Genomic DNA, 15,928 nt, shown 5'->3' with positions numbered 1-15,928 from the left:
TGTTTCGAAGATGAACGAAAGTCTTACGGGTTTGGAACAACATGAGGGTGGGTGAGTAATGACAGAATTTTCATTTTTGGGTGAATTTTCATGGTTTTGTGCTCTGCACATGGGTCTGTTGATGTGTCCTCATATATTTGGCCATATAGTGTATCACTGAATCTGTATGTATGAATGTACTCATAATGCTGTTTATACAGTATACAGTGGTAAACACCAACTTCCAGATAAACACACATTTATGCACAAAAGAAGACTGGAAATTCACATGATTTTCAAAATGTGAAAAGATTGACCACAGGTCAAGAAGTACAGATTTTGAGAATCTTAAAATATTTAGATGAATTACACAATACACAAACAGACATAAAGTGTAAAAAGCCATGTAATCCTCAGATTATGCAGATTTTAAAAAAATCAAGTAGCAAAGGCCAGGTAAACATTTACAAAGGTATTACAATATCAAAATGTGTCCCTCAATCTTTTCTTGAAGAGTTGATGGTGTCTTAAAATAATTTTTACTTCCTGCTTTACTTGACATTTGGCAATGTATACCGTTTACATTTTATACTTTAACAGTCAAATTCTCTCAAAAGTGTGTAAACTCCTTTATTTGGCAGCTTAGTAAAAGTCCTTCATCCACCCATTTCCCCCCCCCTGCATTTTGTGTCACAAAGTCACTGAACGTCCCAGATCTCACAGAGGAGGGGGGTGAACTTGTGGTCACTCATGCGCCATGACTCTAGCATTTCGGCGTGGTGGTGGTTGAGGGTGCGAAGCTCAGTTAGACGACCGAGAAGCCTTGCAAAGTGCTGGGGCTCCTGAGGGTGCTGTAGCTTACAGACCTTCCTCAGCACCTCCAACATGGGATCCTGCAGACGCTCCACTGCCTGCTGGTCTTTTACATATGGCCTGTCTGTGGTTAGAACAGTTTCAGTCAAATGGAACACATTTTTTTGTGGCCTTCTAAAGCTTAAAACAATGACAAAAATGTGGTAGCTTCTCTATTGTGAACTTATTAATCATTAACCATTTAACTTATTATTAGAACAGAACAAACTGCATAGTTGATTAATTACATAAGAACCAAAAGTGGGTTTAAAGGTACAGTAAGCAATTTCTTTGAAACATTGTTGATATTTGAAACACACCCCTCTCGTCTTGCTCCGCCCCCCAAAATGCACGAACATGCATTGCAAGAGTGGATGTCTCTTTATTATAGCTGAAGAGAAGCAAAATAATGCTTTGCGAAAAATAAAGCGAAGATGACAAACGAAAGACAAGGATGAACAAAAAATGAACATACACGAGTATATACAAAAAATAATTTGTTGTTATTCGGCAGAAGCACACCAGCTCCAGACAAACAATGACACTAAAAACTGTCCTGTAACTATAGCTCACATTACAAAAATAGCATCTCGGTTCAAAATCAACATATCAGAATGATTTCTGAAGGATAATGTGACTGAAGACTGCTGAAAATTCAGCTTTGCCATCACAGGAATAAATTACATTTTTAAAATATATTAAAATAGAAAACTTTTATTTGAAATTGGATTAATATTTCATAATATTACTGTTTTAACTGTATTTTTGATCAAATAATCACAACCTTGTTGAGCATAAGATAATTTTTTTTCAAAAACATTAAAAAATCTTACCGTACCCAAACTTTTGCATGATTGTGTTCTTTTATTTTGCTCAAATAAGAAATAAACCAAACTAAACTAATTAATCAGCATTCTGCAACTTTTTATTTAGAACATTAAGTGACAGATATCTGCTCACCTGGTGAGAGGATTGTGATGGCAGTAAGTAAAGCATGTTCCTCTTGCATCATCTGCAGCTCCCCAATGCTTTTATAGAAGTTAAACATGGGTGTCATAAACTCTTCAGATATTCCTGAGGAAATAAAGCGATTCATGAAGATACACACCAAGCTTTGAAATTATTTTCTAAATCACTCTATTGAAAGTCCAGTAATGACAACATGAAAACAGCAGTCATTTATTACCTCAGCTATGATTACATTTAAAAATAACCTGCTGAGCCCAATGCGCATATTTACATACTGGCTATTACTAAAGTTAAATGAAGCATGCATTCTTTCACGTGGCACTAATCATACCTCCATAAAGTTTAATTAACTAGTGCAAAATGCCCGTGCAAAATCAGTCTTTTGTGTGTTTTTAGTAATTGTTGGTTTGGTGTGTTTGAGTGCTCATTGTTACAATTGCACAGCAAAAGTTCAGTGACTATTTATTTGTGCATGGTAGCACACAGTGAACTCTGAGAAAACGCTATGCTTGAGCAAACAGTTTGCGAATAGGCAACTACAAATGATGGCTGTGAAAGAGACTGAACGCATTGAATAGGATGTGTTTAGTTGGTGAATAGCATAGGCTACTACACAGCAGCGATAACATTAAGCACACCAGAATGAAATATAATATTCAAAAGTAAACAGCATAGCTGACTTATAGATTCAGTTAACATCCACAAATGAATAAGCGCGTCGATTCAGTGAGCAGTGCAAAGTGCCCGTGCAAAATCAGTTTTTGTGAGTGTTTTTAGTAATTGTTGGTTTGGTGTGTTTGAGTGCTCATTGTTACAATTACACAGCAAAGGTTCAGTGACATTTTTATTTGTGCATGGTAGAAAGCAAATACTGATATTGACATAATGACATACAATAAATGTGGAACACTGAACTACACAATTCAGGGAGCAGGCTACACAGTGAACTCCAAGCTACTTAAGCTCCACTGCTTTCTTCGACCCTCTCTGTGAGGGTCAAAAGCCAGAGTGGCTAGAGCGGCAAAAGCCAGTGTGTGCTTCTTTTACCGATATATATTTACCGATATTTTTTGCATTTCTAATCCAAACAATGTCAAACTCATGCCCGTAGCGAGACACCTGTCAAGTTTGAAATCCATCAGACTAACGGTTCGAGAGATATGCGAATAACACACACATACACACACAGACAGAAAGACGTTCCCGTAATTTATAGATAGATAAATCTGAGTCACACTTTTAAGAATTCAGTTGTAAAACTGTCTTTGTTGAATGTACAAAATGTATTTGTTTTAGAAATGGCCTGTTTCATTCTGGGGCCTCAGGGTGGCAGTGTTGCCTATATTTAAAAGCAACAGTGAGTGTCCTATGGATTTATTCAATCGCACAATTTCAGAATCCAGAATCCACCCATCCATCATTAATAAACATTCATGGCTACATTTCATCTTATGCACTTTTTAATTACATTTTCTTGTTTTCTCTTTAAAACATGTAATATTCTTTAAACTGTGTAAGATAATAAGACTTAATTGTTTTCAGATATTACATCTTGAATTTTCAGCATAAATTTCACTCAAGTTTGGTTTGAATTATACTTTAAATGAGATATACTATTTACCTGTGAGATAAGGCATTTTTAAAGGGTTAGTTCACCCAAAAATGAAAATTCTGTCATTACCCTCATGTCGTTCCAAACCCGTAAGACTTTCGTTCATCTTCGTAACACAAATGAAGATATTTTTAATGAAATCTGAGAGCTTTCTGTCCCTCCATTGACGGTCTATGTGTTCCGAAGAGGAACGAAAGTTTTATGGGTTTGGAACGACATTAGGCTGAGTAATTAATGACAGAATTTTCATTTTTGGGTGAACTAACCCTTTAAAAGAAATATTCATATCTTGTGATAGTAAGTTAAAAGATTATATCTCTAATTTTAAGCTGTTTGGTTAGATGTATTATTTAAATGACATTTAAAAACAATTTGTCAGTGAGGCATAAGAAAAATAAAATAAATTTAAAATCCATTCTTAAAATAATATTTAGTATCTTTTGTAAGAAATGTATACAATTTGACAAAAACGAGAAATAAGATCATCAGGGGTCGTGACCTTGTTGCTTTGTGTTGTCTGTTAGGTCCGAGCTGATCTGAATCTGGCCTCGGATCCCCACAGCTGTGCGTTTCCACATTCAGTGGGATTCTCGGTAACAGCAGTTCATTTGAAGCCTGTATTTGAAGGGCTTTCCTGTGTTTTGTGCGAGGTCTTTGTCTTTATCATTATCATTGATATAATTATCATACTTTGCTGGCTATGCAAGCCGAGAGCTCTTTTCTGATGTAAAGCATTCAGTGTGAAGAGCCGTAAGGGTTTGGTTTACAGACCGACCAATCAGGGAAACCCGACACACCGAAGACGCACTGATGCAGCTGGGACATTAAAAACATGACTTAACAATTCAGCTTACCAAAATGTTAATATTAAAGAAAAACAGTGCTGGAGTGTAACGAACTTTTCAAAAACTCAGTATAAACAAAACAGTCGCCACCCGCCTCGAGAGATGAAATGATCGCAGCACGCAGACTCCTTTCTCAGTTTCATTCATTTCCCTTCAGATGAAAGGATAACCTTTGTCATAACTTTCCAAAAAAAGAGAGCAAAAAAAAAAACACTGACACTGACGCACTTCACGCTAGAGAAATGTCAGAGGCGCTGAGAGCCAGAGAGTGGGACAATAGGCCTCTCGATGTTTAGATAGAGAACAATAGTCTCTTTAGACAGTGCATCTATTTTTCCCCCGCTGGCCTTTTGCGTGAATATTCCCAAGCCCATGCTGGAGGACTCAAAACGGTGTACACCACTCTGCATTCATCTGTCTGTTCAGAAATATCACTAACTGGACGGATCGTTACAGCTTTTCAAATACTGAGAGGCTGAAAGCAACCGTCTTTGAAATAAAGGTGATTCAGCGTGGAGTAAACGTGGAGCAACAACAAAAAGATAGTTCACCCAAAAATGAACATTCTGTCACCTTCAAGTTATTCCAAACCAGTATGAGTTTCTTTATTCTGCTGAACACACACACAAAAAAATATTTTGAAGAATATGGGTAACCAAACAGTTGATGAACCCCACTGACTTCCATAGTAGGAACAAAAATACTATGGTAGTCAATGGGGCATGAAATCTGCTTGGTTACAAACATTCTTCTAAATATCTTCCTTTGTGTCCAGCAGAACAAAGACATGCATACAGGTTTTAAAGTGTTTGAGGGTGCGTAAACAATGACAGAATTTGTATTTTTGGCTGAACTATCTCTTTATGATGCTTTTAAGAGAGAGAATTGATTGTGCATCCTACTATAACACAACCAAGTGTTCTACACAATTTGATGTGATATAAAGCAGAAGATATGATATTCACTAGCAACATGCTGTATGAGGGCTTTCCTCTTTATGCTGTTCCTGGCAGTCATCCAGTGCTTAGACTTCTGTGAAACCGAAACCAGTTGGACTTTTAGTGTCCTTTTACATGTGTAACATGCACCACGCGATTATCAATGGCAAATTTCCTGACGTTATTTAGGGCGGACAGATACATTATTAATATAACTTGCCCATTGAACTTTATGAACTTTGTTCTGGGCTTTAAGGGGCTCAGTTTGAAACCCAATCCCAGAGTCATGATTCCTTTGAACACTCCATAGAAGCAGTTCATGAATCATGCTGTAAATTATGCTGCAATCCAAATAATGAGCTTACCGCTCCTTCTGATCCTGTCCTCCAGCACCTCTGTGTGTCCGTTGGGCAGTTTCTTTGTGAAAACCTGGGCCGAACGCAGGAACATCGCCTCTACGGCGGAACCTTTCAATAAAGCGATCTGATCTTCGTGATCCAGAGACTGAAAACCTGCTCAGAAAACAAGAACCTGAGTATGTTTGCTTAGAACTGGTGGAGTTTATTGCAACCTCTTCATAGGACATCAGTGTAATATAAAAAGTGTCACATGACCTTATCTTGAACCATGTGATCTTGTTTTTGTTTTTTTCAAACAATTTTACAGAAACTACTATACACTGTAAAGAAATTATATGATCAATAAGTTATGACAACATGTGTTTTTACATTGCTTTAAAAAAAATTATAAGTTATACAAGATTCAACTCGTTTTTCTAAAAGTCAGTTTAATGTAATATTGAAGTTGAAATTACTTAAACATCCAAGTTGATTGTACTTAAAAAGGCAACTTTAAGGCAGCAACTCTAGAATTCTACAATTAGAAATAACAGTACCTGGTATGTTTTTTGTGAACTCAACCAGCACCTGGACGTGACTAGTTGCCATTTCGGTCAGTAGAAGGAAGTTTTCTTCTGTGTTAAATTGCTCTTGTAGCTATGGACATTAGAAGGGGGAAAAAATATCAGCATGCAAATGAGCCACTTTTGTGACATTGGGGTGGCAATAACCTTGGTTATATAATGATTTAACAGAGATAAGAAAAGGCAAAGTTGTTTACTGATTTTAACAGTAGCATTTGAATGCTTTGTACATTGATGAATCATAAAAGATAAAAGAATGTGATCTAAAATAAGATAAGTAAGGGCGTAAGGTTGATGGTTTTTTTTTTTATTTCCAGAAGACATACCAGTTTTTTTGCCATATCCTGGGGGATGCGATGTTTGTTGTGAGCATCAACTATATAACTTATCAAAGCCTGCTGGTCTTGGCTCAGTTCTATATTTTCCTGAAATGAGAAAATGTGGCAAAAAGTCAAAATGTATAAACCTTTTTTTTCTGCATTTGGATCAGGGGAATTCAGATACGTGGACTAAAGAATAACGGTTGGTGGTGTCAATTTTTTGGTGGTGTCACTGTCAACTAATCAACGTTTGATTCTGCACAGCCATTTTACAACCCTTCATCATATAATCTTTCAGGAGTAACCGTATGTGGGCAAAAGTGAGAAGAATGATATTTTGTCACCATAGTCAAGAGAATCATTGAGGTTGACCTTTTACCTTTTATAGCACTTCAATAAAAGTTGCCATAGAACACCCTTAACTTTAGTTTGCAATTATACCTGAAAAGTTATATTATAACAAGCATAGCATCAAGGAAACTGTGGCTGTTTCTCAATTCCAAGAACGCAGAGAACGGACTTGTGTTCTTGTGGAGACCGGTCTTGCCAAGCTTCCTTGGAAGAACGAACTCGGAACCGGCCGCAATGACTTCTGGGACACCAGGCGAGTACTAGCTCAAGTCTGCATTCGATGCATCCTCGGTATCAAGAACACATCCGGGTTCTTTCATGCGTCCTCTGTACTTGCGTTCTTGAGAATTGGGTCTGAACTTCGACGGTTAATGATGACGTAAAACGAGAACACAAGGACGCAAGATCGCTGAAGAACGCATATTGAGAAACACCCTGTATCTCAAAAACTAAAGTTGAACGAATCAAAAAGTGACATTTCTGCATCATTTGTTTTTCTAGAAACTCACAACTGATTATAATAACAACCCGATCAGTACCTGCGCTCTTACCTGGGAGGGTTTTGTGGTAGATACAACCTGTTTAGCATCTCTACTATCACCAACATCATCCCCTATACTTTCGTCAGATGAGGCTTTTGTGTTTTTCCTCAGTCTTTTGGATTTGCACTGGATTTCAGTTAACAAGCCTGAGGATGCAAATACAAAAGAGATAAATTAGATTGACATGCTGGATACAAGCAATCTGTTTCTTATCAAGGTTTATGTACAATATCTTTTGAACGACAGACTCTGTTTTATGCTAATTAAAAATAATGATTCTAGGTAACAATTCAATATTTTCATCCATCCTATTCATGTGAAACTTTTCTATACAGGTGGAGCTGGGGAATGTGGAGGGTTTCTGAAAGCACACTGCAACTGCTACAGCAAATGCCATATATTTGAAGGTTCAGCATGTGAGCTCATTGGCTACTGATACAGCAGGAACCAATCACCTGTGCCCTACAAAAAATTATGTGATTATGAGCAGGTTGAGTTAGGACCTATTAGCCTGTGTCATCTAGAGTTTCAAGACAGAACTTTGTATTTATTGAAAATGGCTGTTTAACAGATCAAAAAGGCCTACGAAATCAGAAATCATCTGATTTCACATTATTGCGTGACTTTCAGGCTGACGAGGAACAAAGTTTACAAAGTTTGCAGTGCTTTTACTCACATTCTGCGAGCATGCCCATCTCTTTGCACTTCCTGAGTCGACACTCTTGGCATTTCCTGCGCATGTACATGTCCATCTCACAGTTTCCTCCACTCTTACACTTATATACAGCATTCTTTGTGATACTCCTTCTGAAGAAACCTTAGAAGAAATACCATTGCATCAATAACATAGTTATGGACGTCTTCCTTTTCAATAATTGTTTGATGTCTTCTTTTTGCTTATTTTATTATTATTACTAATATTACTATTGTTACGAAGTTATTATTTAGAAAAAATCACACAATTTACCCCCTAAAATCCACTGTTTTAGTAAATATGTATTTTTAGGTCTTTTTTCACCCTGTCTGACACACAGATGGCAAGAATATACAAAAGCATTCAGGTGCAAAATTCATTGCTAAATAATTTGCTCTATAACCATTCTCTTATTCTGAAAACTATAGTAAAAATACTAGAAGCAAAAGTGGCTACAAGCCTAGACTATTAGCAGAGACAAGAAGGTCAATTTGTAAACACAGATCAAGGAATAGGTTCATTGCAGCCCAGTACATGTAACGTATATGGTGTAATGTTTAAGACATTACGTTCAGTACTGTAATACCGATACTCCTGGATGCTTGATTTCCAGTTCTAGGCAGCAGACAAACATGTGCAGTTGTTTTTGGAACAGGTAATTATTCCAGCATGAGCCCATGAGCACAATGACACACATTAACTTTGCATGGCGGCGTGTGGCTCTGGTTGCCTACATCATTATTCAGCAGAAAGCTGAGAGGGAACCCAATCCAAACTGAACGTGAAGGTGCAAACCCAGCCAACCCTATGGGACTCGGGACACATAGCCCAGAATCTGCCCTTTGGGCATTGTCCATGCACAGGTGGAATTACACTTGCAGTCATTCAGCCAATGATTTTTCCAAAGAGCTAAAATTGGCGCATGCATGGGGTATACATGTCATTTATTACGTCCTTCATAAGTTATGTAGCCATGGCTGCACTTTAAGACTAGGCACACTGCAATATGAAGGTTTAAAGAGGTCACAGAACAAAGGGTGCAACTGCACGTTATATATATAAAAAATAAAAAAAATGGCAAAGCTATGTTTGACCTTAAAAGTTATGTGTAATTTCTATGTCTCTTGCATGAAATAATATAGCGAAAATAATTGTTTTCAAAACAGCTTTCCATTAGCCTATGTCTTCTTTGAGGGAGGCAGATAGTCCCGCTCCAAACTCACACCATTGGTTGAGCCAACTATGTCAGGCTGGTTGGATAAATATATATAGGCTATATAAAAAAATTGCCAAATGATGAGAACTTTCTTTGTTCAAAATGAACAAAACATCATACATTTTTTATTGCAAAACATGTTTTAACCTGATTTACTATGGTGAACCTATTATAAGTTTTTTGTTTTCTTGTTGTTTTTTTTTTACCAGTCGGGATGGTTTTTGCGGGAAATTGCGTAGGCCTTCGTCACTCGAGTGTGCGTTTGTCCTATCCGGTGTCCCAGCTACTTTCTAGGTTAGTTATCACAACCATCTAACCAACCCAAAAAGGTTGACATGGAGTAGCTAAATATTAAACCTCCGGGGAATCACCCGTTTAAAACAACAACGACCTCCGAACAGAGCCTGCTGGCAAAAAGAGAATGAGTCAGAGCTCGTAATAAAACGAGCAACAAACACTTGATGGCTGCTCTGTTAAGTCTTCGTCGTCGGTCAGGAACCTGTGTGTGTGTGTGTCGGCTTTTCGGAAATGGCGAGAACTGAGGAATTTGAAATGTTGTAAAAGCGAGAGATTGTGTTTTTATTACTCAACAGGCGAGTATAGGAATTTTATGGAACAGATAAATTGCCATATGTAACAGATTGTGGAGCATTATCTGTGAAGCGTCATTTCATTATGGGTTGCTGTAGCAATGTGCTGGAATTTATTTTCAAGGAAGTAAGTTACCGTGTCTATTTCTAAACTGGTTAAGCTTAGTAGTGAATGTTTTATGAGCTGTAGGATACTCTTTATCTCTTATAGTTATGAGAAAGAACCATCTGTACAGTCACACAGTTCTTTCGCAAAATACAGTTTTGTTTTTTAACCGCTAGAGGGCCAAAAGTTACATAGTGTAAATGAAAAAAAAAGATGCAATCCAATAATAGGCTAATAGCTATACAGCAACACTAAAACTATATTAACATTTCAACATATTTAAATGATTCATATTTATATAAAAACTATTAGCCTACTGAGAAAATCATAACTTGATTTACATTTCGTATCTTTATCTACATGTTGTCATATGAACAACCTGTAACTATGCTGATCTCAGTATAGCCTTTATAGTTCAGCCTGGGTGTCAAACTCAGTCCATGGAGGGTCACAGCCCTGCAGAGTTTAGCTTAAACCTCAATTAAACACACCTGATCCAGCTAATCAAGTCCTTCAGGCGCATTTAAAAAAATGAATCAAAAAACGATCCGATTCCCGAAAGTAGCCTATAATTCATATGCTGCTTCTAGTCAAGCAAAACCATACACTGCAACCAGTCTTGTCAGGTTCCCGAACTAATGACTAAGCATATTTTGGAGAATCAAAAACTAGTGTAGTCCGATTCCTGATAATAATAATCTAATGAATCGGTTATTTTTAGTGAATCAAACACAAACGGCTTACACAGGGGTGTCAAACTCAGTTCCTGGAGAGCCACAGTCCTTAATAGTTTAGTTCCAACCTTGCTCCAACACACATACCTGTAGTTTGATTCACTTAAAAAAGAACCAGCATAAAAGATTCATTAGTTTGGCAATCAAGCTGTCTGATTCATTCAGTAGCAGTGTTCCGTGGACGTGGGAGAACCATTAACAGAAACCGAACCGAATAAGAACTAAGAACGGTTCCCAGCCCTGTGAAAAGCTTGAGCGTGCCAAATAACAGCTGCACAGTAAAAGTAAAATGGGATTCACCTTTACATCCTTCACATGTGAGTGCATTGTAGTGATACCCTGATGCTGTATCTCCACAGACAACACACAGTTCTTCGCCTTTGCTCCTTCCGGAGTGGGCTGCGTGTCTGGACCTTTTACACGCAGTCGGGACTACAGGGCAAGACTCGTCAAGCTCATTATCAAAGCTGCCTTCCAACGGCCCTTTCCTCATCTCAAACACATTGGATGTAGAGTACCACTCCTCCCCACTGTACTGTGAGTAGCAATGCTGATTGGAGTAGTATGATGGTGATGACATGGAGGGCTCCACCGAGGTGTACTGCATGCTGGGATAGCTGGTGAAGGGCATGACCTCCTGGTCATGTAGCAAAGGACTGTTCTGCTCTGCCAGAATATCTGAGGAGAAGATGGCAAGAGTGAGTAGTGCTTGTCAGTTTACATGTGCCATGGGGAAGCAAAGATCAGGTTAACCTTACTGATTTAGCCCAGCACAAAGTGCTAATAGTTCTTATGCCAACAGGACGATTAGTGAAACTACAACACACTGAGGTACTGTTACCTTGCAGACACCCTCAGAGCCATTAAAATCTCCACTACTGATAAGTGAGTATTAAAAACATAACCAGTCTCTATCTAAATAGTAGCAGGAGATTTTGTGACACGTACTGTACATAATACAGAAGTCGAACACACCCAGAAATAAAACAAGAAATCATTAACCAAGATCTTTTTTTTTAAATACACAAGATCACTGTCTGAGGGTTTTGGTTATAGATTTTTTATATATTTTTGATGATAATTTTGGTTTGTCGATATTTGATAATTGATAATTGTCACTTTTGTGGGTAGTAGGTTTAAAAGCATTCACTTGCAGACTTTTTCGGCTCTATTAATAAACAAGACAAGTAGGGACAAGTATGCAGCGCAAATCTGTCATATAGGCTACATAAAATTGCAATGAGAACATTATAATTGTGTGCTTGAGACCAAAATTTATATACAAATTTGGATTTAGATTTATCGGCCAAGATATCGTTTATCGGTATAGGCCACAATTTTCATATTGGTGCATCCTTAAAGACAAGTAACACTTTATGCATGTACACAAACGGATACAAAAGCGCTGAGCCAATGCATTAGCTTCCACTCCAAGGGAATATCTTATATATTATATAATATATTCATTTCAAATATCTAGTCAGCATAAATTGAAAACTCACCCTATCCATTTTCTAAATTAAGTTTAGAGATCTTATTCTGATCGATTCATCATTGCATATGTTTAATTTTTCTTTTTAATTTGAGCTTGTAATTGTTCATTTTTCCATTGAAACGACAGACTTCTCTGATGTCGTATGCCGTACTTCTCCAATTATTTCGTATAAGCCCCGCCCCTTTCTTACAATCAACTACAAGCTCGCATACAGATCTGCCTCCATCCAATCAACAACCGAACCGATGGATACAACCTAGTCCCCAGCCTACGTTTATTTCATTTTCGATAATTAACACATAAGAACAGATTTGTTGCTACTTCTGTTACATTGCGGCTTTAAACCGCATTTGTTATTATTTAGGTTAGTTGCTGTAAACATGTTGACTTTAATTAACTTGCTTAGCAAGATTTTCTTCACATTGACCATAAAAGAAGACACTATATGCTAATAACTGCTACAGCGCCTCATGTGGCAGCATTGAGAATTTTACAAGCACTGTATTTTACGTATTGCGCTATAAATTGTGGTCTGAACAGTTTCAGAACACAATGATGCTGGAAATAAAGTTAGAATAGTGTCTAAAAATGTTGCTTGAATTAAGTATGTTTCAAGACTAGCTCTTACAGTCATCAGGTCATCTGCTCTTTTCCTTTTTTATATTCATTATTAACAAATATGAAAAAAACATTTATGCCCAAATGTAGTTCAGTTTCTAACATTTTTTCACAACAAACTCCTTCCAACCTGCATGGCAATTCAATAACTTTCAAGTAAAAAGCCATCTAAAACGTTTGTACTATATTCATAACACAATATATTATGAGCACTGTGTCAGTATCATGAGTGGTACCGACCTGAGCCCTTCTCCTGAACCATGGCCATTTCAGTGCGACCCAGTAAGGGTACTGATGATCATTAGCTGTATCGATTCCTAACCATCCAACTATATTCCTTCAACTCCTCAGCATGTGTCTTTGTGTCTCTTTTCACAAAGTATTACTGTTCCTGAACACTCGAAATCCTCAGAAGTGCTAGTGTGAACAAAGGTTGCTATAGTTGCTCATTAACCTGACAGTCACAGTTCCCGGTCTCATAACAGGTAGGATCGATCTAGTTTTATAAATGTCATAGGACAAAACATGCTGACACGTGGTGGTAAAATTAAAGGTGACAGTTTCACTTTTTTGCTTCTGCTAATAACAGAAATTTGCTTCAGTTAGTTTCATAGTTTCTGACTCAGTTTTATTACATCACCCATGGCAAAATATATAGGATTAGCAAAACATAAGAAAGAAATCAGTGTGAATTTCCAATATAGCCTACTCACCAAAAAAGTGTGAGCCCTCTGATAGAGGGAATGCATCGCTGGTTGGGATCTGTAAAGGTCCCACCACATTGACGTCATGGCCCACCCACTCATTCATTCAGAAGCCTGTGTGTTGAGTCTTGGCGTCCAAAGATCCCTCAGTTCAGAATGGAAATGATGGGGTTAATCCTGTTTCTTCTAGACAAATGGAGGAAGTGATTTCTTTACTTGCATATGGAGGAAGGTTTTATTGCAAATTAAGGTATTTACGCAATCTAGAAAAACACTTTACATAAATTGTTACACTTTGGTTTAGGTGCAATATTCAGGACAAAAAACTGATTAACCTTTTATACTACAGCAATATCATTCAGATTTCATTCAGGTTCCCTTGTGAAACCATTCAGGAGGACAATGTCCTGTTAATCTTATGGTCGTAACTGTTAGAAGTCATTTCAGATATGCAGGACATAATTATCGTGGGTTTTTTTTTCAATGGGAAATGTTAGAAATAATTGCAGTGACCTTTGCACCAGTTCCAGCTCTGGTCATGTTATTTAGCACACCTGAACAGTCTGGCACTAAATTTCATGATGTCTGCTTTTTCCATGTTTTTCAATAGCTGAATTACCTATCGTCGTCTTTTGAATTATTCACTCTATGTTTTGATAGCACAGCACAATATTTCATCCAGTAATCTCAGATTCTTCTCTATAGGCCAGGTTAGACCAGGCAACTATATCATTTTTATAAAAACATAGTGTTTATAAAAACCGTTTATAATCTTGACAGGTAGAGAGGGATCATTTAGTGTTCGCCTACCTTATGTGGCTGAAATGAAATCTATATTAGATGAATGTTCAGAAGTTTTACTACATTGGGACTTTAAATGAGGTTTTAATTACTTTAACTTTCAGCACTATGAAATTAGGTTTTAATTACTTTACTTCACAGTGCTATTACTTTAAGAAACCATAAACTGAACAAACTTGTCCAGGAAGGAAAATGTTATGTGTGCTTAAAAGTGTCAATATTAGCATGTCTGCTTATGTTCTTTTGAAACCGTATAAAGCAATTCTAGCGCCATACCTTTGAAAACTTTGGAGGTAACACACCATCTACGCCCGGCAGCAATGCTCTTTTTCCATCAACAGTGCCATTTTATGATGTTCACGCCTTTCTTGTAAATAATACAAGATGAAACACTGGTTCTTTTAAGAAAAGTAACAGTGTTGTGATTTAGGATATGTGGACAAGGCCACAGTGTCACAAGCTACTATTAGACCAGGCCTCAACCATTAGCGATATTGATTAATACATCAGTCACAACAACCAGTTTCCCATTTTTATATGCAATTAATCCATAATTTATAATTTCCCATGAGCTTACATGCTCATACACACGGAGGGTCTCATAACATAGTGCAATTTCAAATCAGTAAATCTCTTCACCCACCCTCGCCAAAAGTCATATAAGCTATCAAAGCTGATTTATTTTAGTAACAAATATCAGAAATGTTATTTTCTTACCTATTGCTTTAACAGACGCTGTGTGCTCTGTGGTCCCGTTTTGATATTCAAAGCCATCAGTATTTGGGAAGAGGCATCAAGCTTTGTGTGTAACTAGACAATTCTCGGATGGGGTCATGGGGAAAAGGGACAGTGGTTATTAATTAAACGATCTCTCTGTTTCTCCTCATGAGTAGTAGCAGTCCCTCCCTCTCCCATGTGCTCCAAACTTTGGCTGACAGGCCTACAAACGCAGCATTACCTCCTTAATAGTGAGAGATAACCCGTCCAGCACACCCTTCTTCCCAACACATTCCCCAGTGATGCACCCCCACATACCGCTCATGTAAACACAATTATTACTGAATAACGCCAGTCTCTCATGCAATTCAAAGCATTTGGATAGAAGCACATCAGCTCTATTTTGGCTCATGACTGAAAACTTTGATATCCGATACTTGTCTTCAAATTATAAGCTTGATCTTTGATGGTTTGGGTCAAAATTATGCATTTGAATTTGGTCACATTACATATTACATGAAGAGAACAGAAGACTACTTCAGGGTCTGATGAATTGCTCAATGACCAATTATACTGCAACTTGGCTCATGATATTCATGATGACACATTTGGTAACACATGGCAGGCTGACACTAGTGTCAGTTGCTGGAAATAAACTTTAGACGATCTGTTTCACTGCGCTTCTCAAAGACCGTTCCATACGATACACTGAAGTGCACATTTACTAGAAACGTTTGCATCATTTGTGTTCCTAACTTTGAGATTATTAGAATGTTTTCAATCTTCCAAGGAATTTTTAGAAATACTCCATATACTTCATTAATCAAAATTCATTAAAAAAATGTAATATTATGCTTATTAAACTATAATTTTCGAAAACATTAAATTGGATTACATTTCTAAAATGTTTTGCATTTTTTGTA

General features: G+C 37.3%; 1 protein-coding gene and 1 long non-coding RNA gene across 6 annotated transcripts in view; one reads left to right on the top strand and one right to left on the bottom strand.

Moving 5' to 3' along the window:
- Positions 1-367: 367 nt before the first annotated feature.
- Positions 368-15,258, bottom strand: nr1h4 (nuclear receptor subfamily 1, group H, member 4). Of its 5 annotated transcripts, none has more exons than XM_084124610.1 (11): positions 15,006-15,203; positions 14,565-14,686; positions 13,497-13,673; positions 10,971-11,348; positions 8,007-8,147; positions 7,340-7,476; positions 6,444-6,542; positions 6,091-6,190; positions 5,561-5,707; positions 1,792-1,905; positions 368-916 (listed from the first exon to the last, which is right to left on the bottom strand). In XM_084124610.1, exons 3-11 carry the CDS (start codon positions 13,591-13,593, stop codon positions 678-680), a joined length of 1,452 nt encoding a protein of 483 aa, XP_083980736.1. In that variant the 5' UTR covers positions 13,594-13,673; positions 14,565-14,686; positions 15,006-15,203; the 3' UTR covers positions 368-677. The 5 variants fall into 5 exon arrangements, with proteins under 5 accessions (XP_083980736.1, XP_083980737.1, XP_083980735.1 ...); XM_084124611.1 differs by having other exon boundaries at positions 13,497-13,670; positions 15,006-15,136; XM_084124609.1 differs by lacking the exon at positions 14,565-14,686 and having other exon boundaries at positions 15,006-15,258.
- Positions 11,241-15,928, top strand: part of LOC311089715 — a 10,606-nt gene continuing 5,918 nt past the window's right edge. The window contains exons 1-2 of the long non-coding RNA XR_014607748.1: positions 11,241-11,368; positions 11,473-11,555. This is a non-coding gene — a long non-coding RNA (uncharacterized lncRNA). The remainder of the gene's footprint in view (positions 11,369-11,472; positions 11,556-15,928) is intronic.

The sequence above is a fragment of the Abramis brama genome (genome assembly GCF_963993115.1).
Source record: "Abramis brama genome assembly, chromosome: 9".
NCBI classification, from domain to species: Eukaryota; Metazoa; Chordata; class Actinopteri; order Cypriniformes; family Leuciscidae; genus Abramis; species Abramis brama.
This window is presented reverse-complemented; position numbering and strand designations above follow the sequence as displayed.